Below are 18,673 nucleotides of genomic sequence, written 5' to 3'. Positions count from 1 at the left end.
CGTAACCCCAAAGCCTCTTCGGGCACTCTCCCCTGCATAGTCAACAATTGAAGAGAATCCATTGTGCCCTCTACTTGTCTGCGAAGACTACAAAGCTCTCACCCTCTCTCCCTTTCTCTCTTGCCCTCTCTCCCTCCTGATCTTTCTTTCCCCCTTCATACTGCTCCCGTGGAAAAGCCTCTTTTCCCAATCTCTAAAGGATATTCATATTCCCTACATTTGGCAAAGCTGTTGAAATCCCCATTGATTTACTGGGGCCTAGTACATCGTGGCAAAGAGGATTTGTCCATGTAACCGATTCTTAAGGAGGGAAGGACAAAAAAAAAACTTACCAAGAGGCCCCAAGAATTACAGATCATTTAGCTACATATAGGGCCTACAGGTAGACTATACTGTATATATCACTATCATCATATTTCTTACTATGGATCCATACAGTGCACATGTATTAAAAATGACACAAGAACATACACACATCGAAAGATCCAAGCGTACTTCCCAAAACACAATCTGTGGTACTAGTTACTAATTCATCTGCACAAATACAAACATTTGATCAAACAAGCTTATTTGGAAACTCGGTTCGAAACAGTACTGTTTACCAAGAAATTTTAGTGGTTCATTAATTTTCGCGCATTTCATGCTACTTTTGGTTAGCGCGAGTTTTCAAACCCGCGAAAATATCTTCATAATTTTCTCTGCACATTTCGAATGGGTTGAAACTTGCGCTGCGCGAATTGAAGAACCCGCCCATATGTTTTTCAGCTGCTCAGAGCAAAAATATTAATCACACGAAAATACCAACATTAATAGTACTTCATTCATGCCAAAAAAGCGTTGTATTTTTACTTTCCTGCTCTACACAGCACGGACAGCTCATAAAAGTTTAACTTTGTATAACTTGGGAGGCTTGCTTTTTTTTTTTTTTGATACAGCAGTTGCGCAAGATCAAGTACCCTAACTTGGCTGTGAGAAATGATTTTTTTTTTTGATGTGCATTATATTAATTCCTGCTGTTCCTAACATATTTATTAAACTGCACAGAATACAACATGAAATCCATGATACTTTTTTTTTCCAAACCGCTGTTAATTATAATAAACGCTATTAGTATGGACATTGCATTCTTGGAAAATACTGTGTGCTGTATTCAGAAATTAACAGTGGGTCTACCAGCAGTTGTATCAGTAATCTACCTATGAATACACATGGGGAAATATCAAAAGGACATCATCTGTTAATAGTGCAAACAAATCCCTGAAATTTGTGCAGTACAGTACAGAACAATGCAATACTGTAAAACGAGGAATGTTCGCGTGCATTTTAATTTCGCGAATTTCGCGAGCGCCAAGATTCGCGAAATTAAAATGCACGCGAAAGTTCTTGTCTACACTATATGCACTGAATGCCAGTGGCTGTTAGCGAAAATTTCATGCCGCAAAAAAGGCCGTCAGCTCCGATTTGCGAATAATTCATGCCGTGAATATATCATGTTTTACAGTATATGATACCGCATACCAAGAAAAAAGATGACAAGCAATCAAAGTGTGATGGATGGTAACGTTTTGCCATCTTTCTGTAGTAATAACCAAGCTTATGCATAAATCATCTCCAATTAAACTGACCACACATCAATATTCTTAATCACTGAGCCTTGGGGATTAAATTTGCCTTTTCCTCCCCTGGCAACAGCGGCATGCAACTAGAATCACCACATTCTTTATTCAAAATGTAATATGACTTTCTATTGTATTATATATGTTGAATTGCCAAATAAATGATGATGATAATAATAATAATCATAATTTCAGCAATTTTTTTTCTCCTTCAGTCATCTAGTGCACCTCTCTTAATAAAACCAATAAATAAAAAATGTATTCCCCTGGCTGGTAATTCAAGCATATCACAACTCGAGGGAACATCTAACAAATCCTAAAATATGGTTTTATCATGAGATTACAAATCATCATAACCAAGAGCTCACTTGCTTTCCATACCAATGATGGAAGTGTTTTCACTGAATATTGCATTTTTTTTAATACTGTTTCCGACTGCTTTTTACTGAAAGAATACTTACATATATATATATAATACAACTTGATTACATTTCATTGCAATTTGCTTAAATTACTTGACCGTACAGTTCTCATGCTAAAACCTATCAAAGCATTAAGATCTTTCCTATTAATCAATCTGCATTAACATTGTATCACTCTTTTCGGCGAGTGAAACTGCCTTAAACTTATGACAGACATGAATGGGGATGGAATATACTTGCATATACTTTCCCATATATATAGATATACTTGCACATATATTATATATTCGGGGGGGGGGGGGGGGGGTGGTTGAACAGAATATGAACTGAAAGAACTGGCCCTAAAATGCGGACTTTTTACCTTCTTTCATTGTTATCACATCTCTATTCAATCTAGCATTATAAAGGACCTTCCCCCTCAATTCTTGCAAGAGATTTCGAGGGGGATTAAATTCTCTCAAATCAAAATCCCTCCTTCTCTTTTTTCTCCTCCCTCCCCTCCTCTCTGTCGCTCCCTCCCTCTCTCCCTCTCCTTCTCTCCCCAGCGCACTTAGCCGTGGACTGTGAACTTCATACCAAGCAATGCTACCTGATTGTGTGAATTATTGGCCAAGTAAATACTGAAAAAAGCTTATACAGTTGCGCTTTCAAAAAAAAAATGGTGATGAAGATTTTTTTTTTTCTATTGGCTCCATCTCTCTCTCGGCCTCTTTCTCTCTCGTCTTGCAAACTGCAAGTTAAATAGATGTTTCAGCCTCTTCTTATTAAACCCAACAAAAGGCATTCACCGGTTGCGCTTTGTCATCCATCACGACTGTGCAATTTAATTCAGAGCATTTCTCTCGACATCTATCAAACTTTGGCAGAGAATGGACGCACAATGTAATCGTCCCCTCACCTTAGGGCTTTGGCTGGTTTAGTTTTCCTCCCACCAAAGTTTCCTTACTGCACGCACACGGCCCAAGAGAGGCCCCGAGGCCCGATTCTTGACTCCTTCCACATCTTCCTTTTTAACCTCTTCATCAAACATTTCAACCCACCCCTCTCAAAAAAAAAAAAAGAAGAAAAAAAAAGAGAAAGAGAATGAGATATGAAACTAAAAGATGATAGGCATCGGTACAAAGATTCACTAAAATCTCCACAATTGGGCTAACGACACTGACATTCTTTGCGAAGACACTTAATAGACAACTCCCCGATTCTCATGAGTATCTTGTTACCACAACCCCAAAAATTACACCCTATTTAGGTCTGAAACCCTCCCCCCCCCCCTTTTCCCTCCATCCAAAAAAATGATTCAGACACTTTTCATAAATCAAATGGGGCTTTCCATGGATGTGAAGACTGATACAGCAGCAGAAATCGGAACGACACCAAAGCTATTTCTCCTGCTGAAGCCTGCCTCTCACCTCCCGCCATGCATCAGCGAGTGCCTAAGTGCGCCAGGGTGACACATTTAAATAAATTATCGTTAGCTGTGAGGGACAGGCTGGGGGACAAACGCAACAGTGGCGAGAGAAGAAGAGGGGTCTACCATAGAAACGGACTAACTCCCGATAATTGATTGTCGGGGAAACTTTTATCTAAAAATCCCTCTTCTACTCTCGATAAATCATGTGCAAATGCCCCCGCCAGTGTTTCACGGTGTCAGCCGCGTGACAAACGCCCCAAATCCTGATTGATTTTGCCCTTTTCAGATATTGTTTCAGCTCACAATTCCCCCCCAAAACTATCTCATTTCAATTAAAATGCCACAGAGTTTGCATTTAGTGAGCCCTTCTACTGTCCTCACATCAATAATTGGCCGCGCATTCATTGGCAATGAGGTTCATTTTGAATTTGGCGCATAGGAGCACAAACACAGGCCCAAACATACGACACAATTGCTGTATGAAAAATGAGAGAGCAATACAAAATGAAGACGAATTGGAGCAATCATTTGGATGCACTGCAAATAACCCAAGAAGAATTTGTGAAATTCCCTGCATGTCTCTTGCAAAAAAAAAAAGATAAATAAATACATTTTTCATAATGTAGCAGCACTTCGTGTGCACATCATTACTTTATGCTGAAGGTTCTGTCTGCAGAGGGTTAACATGTAATAATGTAACTTGTTACTCCACGACGCTTTATACCACTCAAGAACACTCACACATAAACAGCTATATAACAGCCATAACAAATGATTCATTATCATCCCATTCCACTGCCAAATGTCTTGATGCATGATGCTCACTGTGGTATGAGGTGAGCTGAGATTCATCCTATCTATTGGAATCGTGTTGCCATACTTTTTCTGGTTCCTCTTGTAAGCGAGAAGTTCTTTTACTCCATTTGTTCTTCTCTTTGTTTGTTTGTTTGTTTGTTTTTTGGGGGTGGGGTAGATGAGATATCTGTCGAAGACGGAAGGAATCACCGCGGATGAGTTGTATGGGCTTAATCAACCGACAGGCTGCTACAGATGTCCCAACACAAATGGTGCATGACCATATCACAAAAAGGAAATACCAGCACACCTACGTAATGCTCAGTATCTGCTTATCTTGTAAATGTGACAACTCGCCAGTCCACCGGTGATGCAGTTACAGATGTACATCTCAACACGCCAGTCACCAACACAACATACATATTGTATACTCCACAGAAACGTATGTGCTAGGTGCACAGTCATGATTTAATGATGCCGGGTATAAACTACCCTGTTTAGAGTCCCCCAGTCTAGGAGGACATGAGGAAGACATGCCAAACAAAAACAAGCCCCTTTTTTATACTAACTGGGGGAGAGGGATGAGAGGGTCCCCTGTTTTGAGTCTCCTGGTCATCTTTGTAGCTTGAGGTATATACGTTTCAAAGCAAACCAGTGGCCAGGCATTTCTCCTCGAGAAAGATGGCAATTTCTCATCCGCTACAAACAGCACAGGTCACTGGCAGTCCCTTCATCTAGTCCCCTCATCTACCACGCTTCTAGCACAACTCTCCGAAGTCTGAGGTCGTGCTAGACTGTTGCTAGGCTGTCTAGCGCAATCTTTCCCATCCACTTGCCTTTTCACACTACAGCAAACATAGGAAAAGCAAAATATTACATATACAAATATTACATTACATATAATTTTTTTTCAAACCAATGTCTCAAATGTCGCGTGTGATTAGGGCCATGTGCAAAGGGAATGCAGTAAGAGCTAGCTGCCAGGCTGATAAAGACAGAGGAAGATGAGTTCGGGAGGCCTGCTCCTTGGGATTTACGGGGCTGTAAATGGTACAGATGAACATCTGGATTTAGTAATGGGATGACCTCCCATTTTATCATCTCCCGCTGGCTTTTTCTGTCAAGGGGGGCAGTGCTCTCTGAACCAGCTGAGAAGATGGACAGAAGAACGCAATCGAGAAATTATTACATCTCTTTGGCAAAGTCTGCCTTTGATGCTCTCATGAGAGATGAGATCTAAAAAGAGAGTCTGCCATCGTTGCCTTTTGGGTTGAACACTTTTCTCCATAGCTGAATGATTTTATGGGCAACAGAAAGACATTACAAAATCTTCCGGACATGGCCTTTGACATTACGAGTATCTCAACAAATGCCAATCATTGACACAGCCAGCACTTTGCCCAGATAAGATGTATAATGCATCTTAATGGAATTAGCTTGCTGGGGATCTGATAGCACTATCTACACCTATATGTTGTATACATGCAGTAATGTTGATTGAATTGGGGCGATGGAGGGGAGGATACAGAGGAGAGAATTGGTGACACATCAATGGATTCATACTCTTCTCAGAATGCCGGATCTAGCACCACATGGCCTCCAAAAGCACATGGAACTGGGAAAGTGGCTAAAAAGAAAATGAAATAAGACCAAAAAAAAAAAAAAAAAAAAACCACTTGGCTGTTTCTGAGAGACCTTGCTATAAGGTCAACTACTAGTATCACACCAGCTGACAACTTGCGCCGTCATGGAGGCCTTTACCCTGACAACAAAACTTGAATATTATAATCATGTTTCTGAAACACATTTCTAGATGCATTTAGAATTTACTACAGAGTGCTCACAAACTACATGTATATATTTCAGTCTTTTTTAACAGCAAACAAATTCAGGCTGTGGCATAGATTCCATGGACACTGCAAGAGTATACAAATATGAAAAAATGCACGCACTGTAGTGGAAGTGAGCACAAACTCCTTTAAACTAAGAAAGCCCATCCAATTAATGCTAATCTTCAATGGTATTTGAAAGAGGTCAAACCGTCAAATGTACACTCAAAATTATGCTAAATTCAACTGGGGAGAACACCTCTCGACCATGAGTGGCCAAATGAAACAACATCTAATGAGTTTGGGTGAAACATGATTAAAGTTTGCTTTAAAGACCTTGAAAACAATATTGCCTGATAAAAAAGCATGAGACAAGTTTTGCAGCACGTTTGCGAACGAAATCTTTGCCAACTTTGACAGGGTCCCCAGTGCCAGTGATCTGCAAAGTGCTTTGCCAAAAAACTGGCAGCAGCGGAACAACTTCCTAAGCATCATCACTTAAAGGGAGAAAGCTTCACATCCTTTAAACTAAAGCCCATCCAATTAACGCTAATCTACCGCATTCTTCCTGAATCAGGCAAGCATGCTTTATAACCATGTTGGTATCTAAAAGTCAAGTGCTCACAAAGTCTGTCACACTGTTGGCAGGTATCCCCCTTTTTCCATGAATTTCTTATTGTGAAAAAAAAAACTTTTTAAAATGAACTTTTCATAAACCTTTCACAAATGAGCTTGCAGATGAGGCACAAGGTTTTCGGAACAAATCTTTTTTAGAAATGAAACATGGCAGAACATACTTGATTTTCAATTTCGCGTAGGCCCTAATATGAACAACATGTAGGCCTACAGTATTGTAGTTGTGCAGTGAAATAATGGATGTGAATGAGCTTTATCACAGAAGAGCTCTTCCAAATTTACCAAGAGTGCCACCAGGTTAAAATGTTGTGCACTAAACCCACTTTCTATAACAACGATACAACCATAAGTGGGATATCCATTTGGGTGAAAATGTAACAAGGAGAGTGCTGGCTGTACTTAAAATCACGAAGTCTGCAAGCATTTCCATTCCAAGAAAATGCAACCGAAAGTTGATACTGCTGATTGATAAAGAGTTTGTAGCTGACTTGGCCATCTGGAAATGGCCAAGTTCTCCTGAAACATAACATACACAAGTCATATGATATATGGATGGGGCTCAATGTGGACAATATATTGGAAAGTTGATGTTTCTAAATCATAAATAACATTAACATGAAAAGTAATCATGCAAATATAAAGGACTTTGTATACCACAACAAAAGGTCCATAGTACCCAAGGATAAGTGGGCAATTCTGGGTAGGGCCTAATAATTGAAATTCATCGTAGGACATACAACCCAAACAGCACACCCTAACCCATAAACCTAATTACTGGTAACTGCCTTCTTGGACTGCCCTTTCCGAACTGCCCTACAGCAAATTTGATGTGTCCATTAATTCAATAAAAGCAGACAGATAAGAGAAAAAAAAATAAATTTTGAACAAAACAGTAACAAAAAATTCAGTGGTGGACATACTGCTTTAACTAAGGAGCTTTAGCTGTCAACATACATACATCTCCTACATATATTTTTTGATCTCTTGAAACCTCCCCGTTGTATTCTCTGAAAGGTACAGTGTAGGTGGTCTGTGTGAGGGGGAATTGGGTTGGGATACTAAAGTTGGTAAACAATGACAACATTATCCACTTTGACCTCTGGTTTAAAAGTTGGCAAAGAGAAGCAGAGGGCATTTACCCTTTTCTCGAGCTAGTACACCCAAGGAGATACGCGCACCATGTCTCTTTCACTTGCAACCACTGTATGTAAGTTGCGGGCTGTGATACTGATAGTTATGTACATGTAGGTTACTTGCTAGTGAGTGTCATCTTTTAAAAGCCGCTGCTCTCATTTTTACAGTATTCTGCCATATTAAGACGGCCATCCTCTATCAAGCATACATGATTGGAACCTTTAAATAATTTTCCACAGATTGGCTAGTTTCCAATATTGCCCTTTTTAAAGTGAAAGAAAAAAAAAGACTGCATTGGCCTAGAGTTTGTAGTTGTACTGAGATCTAATGACACACTGCACACGGCCATTCATGATTCAAAGAATACTCTTGCAGATTATGTACAATATTATGGCTCAATACAATTTAAACAATTTCCTAGAGCAAACATACTGTATATCAGTCATGACTCTCCTTCTTTTGATGGACATACAGTGCACATACAATGTATGAATACAAAAATCACTAGCTGATTGCAACATACATGTAGGCCTACAGCAGCCCAGATATCATCCCACTAAAATGGTAACATAATCAACAAATGCAGGCAAATTTGTATAATTCTCTACAGAATCCATTTCTCTAATATGCATACCCATCTACAATATCATCATAAACGACAAGAGTTTTGAAATTATTCCAGTGAGAATGCGCCTGACGACGGAGTGTGAAGGAATCTGAGAGGGGTGGACTGGTAAAAGCCATTACCAAACCCTCACAAATGGATCATTTATTCCAGGCCCTACTAATGTACATAGTCCTACTACTGCATTTTTCTGCGATGCAGAAACTCTGGCATGAGACATCATTCGAATGTGAATCTGGACGTTGCCAGCTTCGGCTGGCTGACAATCTAGCTACGAGCTTTGCATTCCGGAACTTGAGGACCGCCAGCTAGCTCTGGAAGATCTCTCCCCGATGTGAAGCAAGAGGCTCCACTTGGAAGCAGTGCCCAACCATTGAGGCGAGTTGCCCTAACCGTGACACACGGACAAAAGCCCCATACACCTGGGTCACGATTTCTATAGAACCCGGCTATTATAGTGGAACCGCAAGGAAAGGGAGGGAAAAAAAGAATGAACTGACTTTGCTGTGGCCCATTCAATTTGAGTTTTCGTATCTCCTCGCCGCCCGAATGCAGCAAGTGAACGGCAAGCTGTAAGAACCGATTTCACTTGAAGTTTAGTGTGTTATCGACAGTCATTTCCAATGATACATGTACAACATTGTATACTACATTTTGTACATGCATACCAATAGAAATGAGTCAATGGGCATACTTGCCCAGGTACCAAGTGATTTGGCAGTAAATTGAAGAATGCATAATGTTCACAACAAACTTACGCCTCCATACAGTTTTGGAAAATAAAAATTAATTGCTGGAGGAATATTATGTCATCAAAACTGTTCATTTTGGATGATTTCTCTCCTCAATTCAAATCAACAATTTAATACAGTTGTACAATGAAAAATGGGCCTATATGGAATATAATTTTTACCTGCTAAATGCAACACTATCTTTTTAACCCCACTGAAGACACTGATTTTCCTTTAACACGCATTTCCAATTTACATGTACCCCAGCTTGATAATACTTGGGAGTAGTCATTGACAGGTTAAGGCTAGTTTGCTCCTACTTTTACAATTTAAGCACTTATAAGTACTACATGTACATTTACAGTGTAAACCTACAAACAAAGACATTAAGGGCCTATACAGAAAAATACATTAAATTACTCTATATTCATTTCATTCCATACTGCTGATGTGATACAACAAGCTGCTTGAAAGCTACCGTCCCTGTAATGAAAAAATCTATGCAATATCTCATTTCATTATATCTACAGTTACACGAAATACAAATGTAGCATTTACTCTAATGACTGCAGTCACCAAATAAACTAGCATTTCACCATGGTCATCTTTACAGGATAGGGGAACATGCTATGTAAGTGTAGAAAGTACAATTACACTGTTATCGTGATGTTGTTACTGATTATGCTACTTGTATGACATTATATTGATCGCAGTTGGGAATTCTAGAATCTAGGGAACATTCAGTCTGTCTCTTCACACAGATTGGCAAATAATAGCCTATCATGCTGTATCAGATACAATGAAAGGTGTCAACATTTGTAGACAAACTGTACCTCACTGCTAATCTACAGACGAGTAAGTCTGCATTCTTAGTTCCCTGGGATTACTGCGCATCAAAATGCCATACACATAGTGGATTATCCATTCAACATTGTCTCCTAAACTGCTAGGGAGACAGACCTATATTCCCAAAACACTCTGTACCAAAGCGCATGCTTTGCCAGGAATCGAGTAACCAAACTTCAAACAAACCGTGTGTGGAACTATGCATAAAAGAGCTTTTGGTTTTGAATGCTTACTCTACAAACATAGGCATACAAAGTGAAGGTCGAGATATGTGTAGACTTTTCTCTTGTTCATTTCCCTTGCCCAAGGAAGGTATTATAAGAGCAGTGATGATGGAAAGGGGCTGAAAAAAAGTGGGGGGGGGGGAATCAAATTTAATAGATACCAGGAGAGGTAGGAGAAGGGAAGCCCTGATTCATACAGAACATTTACTTGCAAAGAAAAAAAAAAGAGAAAGAACTTTGCCAAATGTCTTCAGCAGACAAAAGGAAAAAAAAAATCAGCTGATTTTGTTATTTTGGCAGATAATCGTAAAGGTGCTCAGTCAGGCTAGTATCTAAATTGGTTGAACTGAAGTCACCAAAATGCAGCCACTATTCACTCAAATAGCATATGAAATCACATGCACTGTATGTGTACATCATTATAACGAGTCGGCATGGAATTCGCCCATACAATGTAATAAGGAAACAATTAGAGGCAATTTCAATGGGTTGGGGGGAGGGGTGTTAGATCCGAACAATCAAATCATTCTGAAATTTGACAACTGTCTATTACGATCAATACTGTGTGTCGGATTTAAAGGCCTCACTTAAAATGATGGGCGGGGGGTGGGGGGGGGGCATGGTTGATACTGGATAATATCCTATCATGTAGTATTGAACATTTACACAGGGGCAAAAAATACCAGACCCCATTTAAAAAGCTAATGTTTTCAAAGTCAAACAATGTTCCCTTCTTTCATTCTCATTGTTCCTACAGTTTTTGCACATCTTGGCCAAACTAGTGTGTCTTATCATATTCATAATGAGCCACGATCGTTAACTATGAGTTCTGAAAAGTGTGCAGGAATACCTTGCAGTCAATGTGCGATGTTATACAATAGCATTACCCTTCTTTAGAATCATTCGAGTGTTGTCTACTTGATAGCATATAACTCAAAGGCCAGGCCATTTTACAGTGTACAGCAATTGCCACGTGCGTGTTTACACACAATTTGGCAAGAATCGCAGGATGACAGAGAGAAGGAAAAAGCGGGAAAGGCACACAGATCACACTCCGCAATTCAGGAGGCATTTATTTGTAGGGCGAGATGAAGTTATGATGTAATGTACACACATCATGCAGTCTACACAGTCGCCCATTTACAGTGAGCATGCTGGCCTAGTTCAGCACGGGTAAACCTCTTCATGCCTTTATTGTATGAGCTGACAGAGTGTTGAGTACTCAAGATCAACAGGAGAAGGCACCGGCTACATTTTGTATGTGGGCGAGAGGAAGAATTTATGTGAATGGAGAAGCAGTTAAAGGGAACACTTAATAACTTCCCAAGTCACATGACAAGAGGAAGAGCAAAGTGCAAGTTTAATCAGCGTTCAAACAAATTGAGGGGGTCAAAGTGTAGCGTACAAGATGGGTGGCCTTGCCTTAAAGGACATAGTACTGTACTTACCCAGGTTTTTTGTGTGTGTGTGTTTTTTTTTTTTCAATGAGAGAAAAAAAAAAGAAAATTGAGATTTAAACAACGGACATATGGAAACAAAAAGGGGAAATTACAGAGCATACAATATCCATCTCACTCTGATAGAGTGTTCATACGTTTTGGATTTAAACTTCAAAATTTAAACACAAAACTATACAGCACAGGTAGATGAGAAAATTCCAATTTGAAATATTCACTACACGTCCACTAGAGTGAAACTATGAGGTCCTTTTAATACAGTTTTGATCAGATTTTAACAGCATTGATAAATTCAGATAAAGATGTACATTGTATACACTGTACAAGCTTTTAGAACAACACACTCATAATATGCTACAAACTCACATGGCTACAATGTACATGTACAATGTAGGTCTACAACTTGTACACTTGTTGAGATTATGGAAGACTTTAATGCCACAGAATATGATTGCACCATGCCTTTATCTCATCAAAAGTGCTCTGAAACATTCACTTGTCCATATGCCTATATGTGAGCTAGTGGGAATGTCTGGGGTTTTTCAGGGGTTGTCTTCATGGTAGGCCTAACAATACATTGTAAGTTGCTATTTTCTGAATGTACAATGTAGTCACATCTTCTGCACAATAAACTGCCGGGTCTTTATTTCAGTTTACAAGCTACTCTTTTCATCAAGTAATGCAATGTACAAATTTATACTCCTTACTCAAAAGGTGCTTTTGATAGAGCTTCTTATACACTGAACTTCACATACTGGTTTTTGAATAATGTACACATAGGTTTATTTCAGGATGCGCTTAAATTTTCTGTAAGTTTTTTCTCAGTTAAATATTACAGCAGTGAGCAACCCATTCTATCAAGTCCATGATGGCTAAAATACATTGCATGTTTTGAAATAAAAATAAAATCTGTAGATGAATTGTACACCAAGTATCCAAGACCAACATTAAAAGCGATCTGATTTGTATGAAAACCCCTCAGCTATGGTATGCAGCCATACAGGGAAGATTAAAGAAAGTTTCTGCAGATACCAAGCATGTCTTCTACCGCTCTCCCCTGGTGTGAGAATACATGATGCCACTCTCTGTGTAATCTTGCCAAATTTGGTGCATAGCATGCCTCACTATGCCCACGGAGGATGGTGAATTTGCAACACAAGGAGTCCTTTCACATTCATTAAAAAAACTTGTCTACAATCTGTGTTTCTGAAATGTGTTTTCTTGCGTGTAGGATATTCTAGAAGAGTTCACACAATGGAATTAGTGAGTTTTGATAACAAGCAAACTCATATACTGAATGTTTCTTACCTACAGTGTATTTTTTTCCCAAGACAAACAGAGCACTGTTATTTTCATTACCTTTTGGGCAATCTACAAATGTAAATGGCCTTTCACTGTTTGAGAACACTGGACTTTTTTTTTCCTTGGCTAATTTAAGAGAAAATTTATTTGGCAAACACACATTTTTCACCAACTGCTTCACAGTTGGCACATCCTGTCTGCTGTTAAAAAGCATCTGATACTACCGACCAACACAATAGCATGAAATATGGGAAGGAAAAATACAAAAATAGCTAAAACCCGACTTGTTCACAAAAACTACCCCCAGAGCAGACACGCATGGCTTCATCCTCGGTTCTGCACAGACAACAAAGTTTAGCGGACACAAGTTACTGGAAGAGTGGACATGCCCGATCTAACATTTCAGAATTTAAGTCATAGTTTACAGTATCCTCCTACACCTTGTATTACAAATAATCACCACTTGGATAATGGTCACTTGTTCTAACCCCTTTACTGCCCGACTTCCTCATGAAACAATGGTTACAGGCTATATGGCCTCTGTGTTCACACCATACCAGCTCACTGTGAATATCACATTCTTGGGTCAGCCATACTTGATTGATTTCTGCAGCTTTTAAAATTAATGCCTGCCCGCAAGCTGTGTGATTGCTGTCCAAAATTAAAAAATGATAGTGTAAACTACATTATGGTACCCCAGATTACTTTGGAAGTGTAACAAAGAATCCAACTGAGGCATTTTGTGCCCTTTAAAAAAAAACATACATTTTGTGAAACTCTCCAAGTTCGTTTCACTTGGTATTCTAACATTATTTGGCCAAATTTTGTACACAGTCTTTTGAAGTGGCCAGGGAGGCGGCAGTGACATACAGTTTGAATAGTGTGCTGGTGCAGTGGATCACCTACACAGTAGGCCCTACATTCACACAATCCAAGCATACATACATGTATTGTCGTCTAGGAATCAGACTTCCAAAATCCTCTAACAGAAAAAAGCCCTTCCTTTCTCTGGAAAAAAAAGGAAAAGAAATGTTTTAATCCCTGTGTAACAAGCATTGTCACTCTCCTAGATGGGGTATTACAGTGTGCATGCAGGTTTGATAATGAAGGTAGTGTACTATTGAATACAGTGTAAAGTACACTGTAGCTCCATTGGTTAGACTTTCATTCAGGAGTGGCAGTAATAATCCAAAATCAAGTTTTGAAACCAACAGTGTATGCATGAGATAACACACCTTTTGTTCTCATCTTTTGGCCAAAGTTGTTGAGAGTAACAATATTATAGAGCCTTCATACAATGTAGACCATCTTCTAAAGCACAGGCAGCACATGCCCGAAGTACACGGCAAAGTCCCAAGCAAAGCCCAGCACATTGTGAATGTAAAGTATGTTTGAGCGTGCGAATATGTGTGTTTGCACACACACACACACACACAAACACACATACACACCTCCTCCATTATGTGGCCAAACAAAGGTTAATGAATGGGCGATAATAATACCTTCTTCCAATTGACATTTGTGGCTCTGGTATTTTGCCCTCTCTCATTCTCCCCTCGATCTACTCAACACATTGTTCACCTGTCGTCAAGAATCAATATCAGATCGATAGCACGGAACTGAATTGCCATTCCTGACAAGGTCCAGCCCTGGAAACCCACTGCATTCATTGTGTGGGGTTATTTTGGAGACCTTTTTGAGACCAGATTACTGCTCCAAATGTTCTTGTTCCACCACCATCCCTGAAGGTTGGGAGTCTCAGTAGCAGTACTCTATCGCCAACCACAAGGGGCGCCATACCCCTCCTTCCATAACCAGAGAGACCAGAACTGGTTTCATTCACGCTGACGACGCTCGTACAGAGTCCAGGTAGCATACAGTCATACTAATTTTAATCCTCAGTTCCAAACAAATGGAACTACATGTGCATTGTATTTAGAAGTAACAATGCTACAAGTATAACTTTTCCAAAGGTCTGCAAAGAAATGCAACAGCTATCAGATCAGTACATGGAAATAGTCTAAACATGCACACACAAACCATCTATACTTTGAAAGTCTTCCAGAAATTTCATTTCACGTACAGAATGAGGATCCTCGCTGACACAGAGAAATTGTTTTGTGCTACAACATACACTGTACATATCAATAGTCAACTACTGTACATATGTACATACAGTATACCGATTCTGTCACAAAAATATTCACCATATTACCCAAGTGATAATCATCTGGCCAGATCACAGTGACATTCACCAAAATACAGCAACAAAAGTCACATCAAAATGCAAAGAAAAATATTTCTGCTGCAATGACCACAATGTACAATGAAAACATATATTATTCTTGTCCTTTTTTTTGGGGGGGGGGTAATAAATAGGCTATAGACTGCACAGTGAAGCATTGGGTATGAAATCATGAAATAATGAGATTCTTTCAAGATTGTATCATAATTGGTGGTTTCCATGTTCGGTACATGTCTATGTAGCCTACTTGTATCAGAGATTTGGTTACTGCATGTTACAATCATTATGTGTTTCATGAGCGATTTGGATTAATCTCTGCATTATTTTTTGTTCCTACGGAGATGTTTCCCTCTGCCCTTGTTCTATAAGATAAAGTAATAGGCAAATATCAAGAGGCTTTTGACACATGACATCAAAATACAACAAACCAATGGATTCTTAAATTCACAAGAATTCAAAGAGAGATTAACTGCACGGTTAAACTGCATGTTCCAAAACAAACAATGCAGGTATTTCAAGGAAAGTTTTTGCTGACAGAGCGCACACACTGTTGTGTACACTGAATGAAAGACATTGTAAATACATACTTCTCACATCAAACAACCAATCTGGCAGCTTTACAAAGATTGTGTACCAGAGCTTTGCACAATGATAAATGGATGGTGTTTGATTTAAAAACTGGAAAGAGCACCTGTTACTTAAATGTGTTCAAATTGTTGCTTCAGAAGAGAAGATTCATTGCATATACAACATGTATGTACTAAAATCATTTGCAGATGATTCAAATAATAGAAAACAAATCTATGAGTTATCTGAAAGTAACTTGAGGGTTAGACTGCCTACAAGTGCAGTGTACACTCGGGGGTTCTAAAGACTGCCTACGGGTACAAGTGTACACTTGGGGGTTCTAAAGATTGCCTACAAGTGTACACTTGGGGGTTCTAAAGACTGCCTACACAAGTGCACACTGTACTGTACACGTATCTGCAGGCAGCATATATACACCAATGTAATCTGCTTTGTACAGTGTACATGAATCAAACTGACAGTTTCTCCCCAAGAATTTGCAAAAGGAATGGAATTCCAATGAAAAAGCTCAAATTTGTTTGCAGCACTTGGAAAAAAAAACAAGGATGAAATGACTCAATAATGCAAATTTCAGATGAAACTTCTTAAACCATATCTCAATCTCACTATGATTATTAGAAATCTAAACAAGACCAACTTGCCCTTGATATTCTGTGGATGGACTAAATCAACACCCAGTAATCCCCAGTATAAATGGCACAACAGCGTGAAAGCTGATACAGAAAATACACTGATACTCTGTGAGACTCTACATACTCTGATGTCATGCCATATCAAATGGCTGACACAGTATATCATCACTTTAAAATGTCTACAAATTGAATTAAAGAAGCAATCTTCAGACATTCAGGCATAAATTTCTAAATAGCAGTAGAAATGTCTACATCATGCATCATTGCATGACAGTATGTCATACTTATAGATTAGATGTGTGTGACAGAGGAGTGTAGAAGAAAGTGGAGTGCCGTCTTTGACTTCCAAGTGGATAAAATTAAAAAGACACTTTGGTGTAGACCAGTCTACACTGAGCAGCTTGCATACCAACTCAATACGTTCTTCTGCCTCATACAGTAGCTACAGCACTGTGGAAAAAAAAACATAGGCCTACACTGCCATAAACGAAAACATGTAGCACATCAAAGGTGTTGTTTGACAAATTCTCAACGTATGAAACAACATGACAAGAAGTTATAGAAATTACTGATGACAAATCATGCCATTAGGTAAATTTCAAGTTTAACCGAGGATGGAAGTTGCCTCCGACTGTTGTTGCCATAGTGTTGGCATTGGACATTGAATTGAAACCAGCCTAGATCGCCAACGTGTATTAAACAGCACTGTCAGCAGACAAGTTAACGCTATTTATATTTCTTCCTGCACGGCTAGATCTCGACCTGGTGGTGGTAGCAATGTTAATTCGTTTTTAGAGTAGACTCTAACACGTTAGCTATTCACTTTTGGAGAAAACTGACTAGATGGATCTTGAAATAAAATTTTAAAAAAATGATGCAATTTTAATTATCACCTGATTTAATATTCGAGAAGCGAAGACAGTCTTTGCTACGGAATAAGCAAACTGCAGTGTGAAAGATATTCTGGATTGATTGAACACACAGATCTGTTCTATAAATACACATTCATGTACATTTACTGATTATTATGGCCAACCAAGCCAACACACATCCAAGCAACACAACAGAGCCTCCTACTACAGAAACTACTCTGCAGATGCATGCACTACTGGGATTGCGGCAGGAGCCTGTATACTCACATGGGCACTAAGGCACGTCGAACGACATCGCGCAGAAGTAATACTTCCTCCCGCGACAACGGCGGGTACACAAACACATATTGTCCATAATAAAATTCTCAAATAAAGTTCTAGTCCCCTAGACATTGTTCATATATTCCGCTAATGTTTTGGCCGCGAAGGCCTATTATTCCACACAAATGTCAGATCTTCTGGTCGACGTCTCATCATGGCGAAAAGAGTCGCACGTCGTTCACTTCGTGCATGCCGCTATGACACCGATTGTATTCACAGTGCGTGCCGCCGCTGCTGCTGCAGTGGAATCGCTCCGTGCATGAATACTGCACTGTGATGATGAGCACAACACACAGCTAGTCCCAAACGAGGTGCTGTTCGTTTGGAGTGGTGAAATAACGGTACGAGATTACGGTCGAAGGCGTGCAAGCGTGTATGCCACCGTGCATGTTCTACTTCGGCGGTGTATGCAAGAAGCTTAGGTACAGGTCTAGCGAGCAGGTACAATACGCATGCACAGCTCAGTTCGATTTCTATTGCGTGCAACATCTATGGAGCGAGCTAGATAGAAGATTGAATTAGAATCAGATAGCAGTTCGGCTTAGACCTTTCCATAAACTTTTAGGTGATATCCTAAATTTTGTACCTTCAATTATTCTTATTTATTCAAGGTATTACAAAACATAGTGCAAAATGTGTTTTTACTGTTATGATATATCAATTTAGATATTCAAAGACTGGATTTTATTCTCAACAATACATAAAACATTACAAGATTTTGAGCAATTCCCCCCTTTTTGTGTAGTGGATTCTTCCATAGTAATCGGATAGCATTTTTTTTTACGTCCCAACGACTGATGAGATCGAAGCTCGGATTCCCCCATACAGGACAGTGAATAGCCCTGTCCACTAATCCGTATTCTCTGCCGAGAAGAGAACTTTTTTCTTCTTCTTCTTTTTCTTCTTCTTTTTTTTTCCGCCGTCGCGGTTCTGGGCATATCTTTTCATATGTTAACAAGAGAGTAAACTCTAAACCCACAAAGAATT

General features: G+C 39.3%; 1 protein-coding gene across 2 annotated transcripts in view; it reads right to left on the bottom strand.

Moving 5' to 3' along the window:
- The window catches only part of LOC139742667 (anosmin-1-like), a 60,096-nt gene extending 42,015 nt beyond the window's left edge, over positions 1 to 18,081 (bottom strand). The window contains exon 1 of one of the 2 annotated variants that reach the window (XM_071653197.1): positions 17,633 to 18,081. In XM_071653197.1, the coding sequence (XP_071509298.1) occupies positions 17,633 to 17,758 (126 nt within the window). In that variant the 5' untranslated portion in view covers positions 17,759 to 18,081. The remainder of the gene's footprint in view (positions 1 to 17,632) is intronic. The other variant, XM_071653198.1, reaches the window with a different exon arrangement.
- Positions 18,082 to 18,673: the final 592 nt, after the last annotated feature.

This window comes from Diadema antillarum, unplaced genomic scaffold (assembly GCF_040938485.1).
Source record: "Diadema antillarum isolate AM-2024a unplaced genomic scaffold, OU_Dant_1.0 seq00001013_RagTag, whole genome shotgun sequence".
Lineage (NCBI taxonomy): Eukaryota > Metazoa > Echinodermata > Echinoidea > Diadematoida > Diadematidae > Diadema > Diadema antillarum.
Note: the sequence above shows the minus strand (reverse complement) of the source record. Positions and strands in the feature narration are given on the sequence as shown.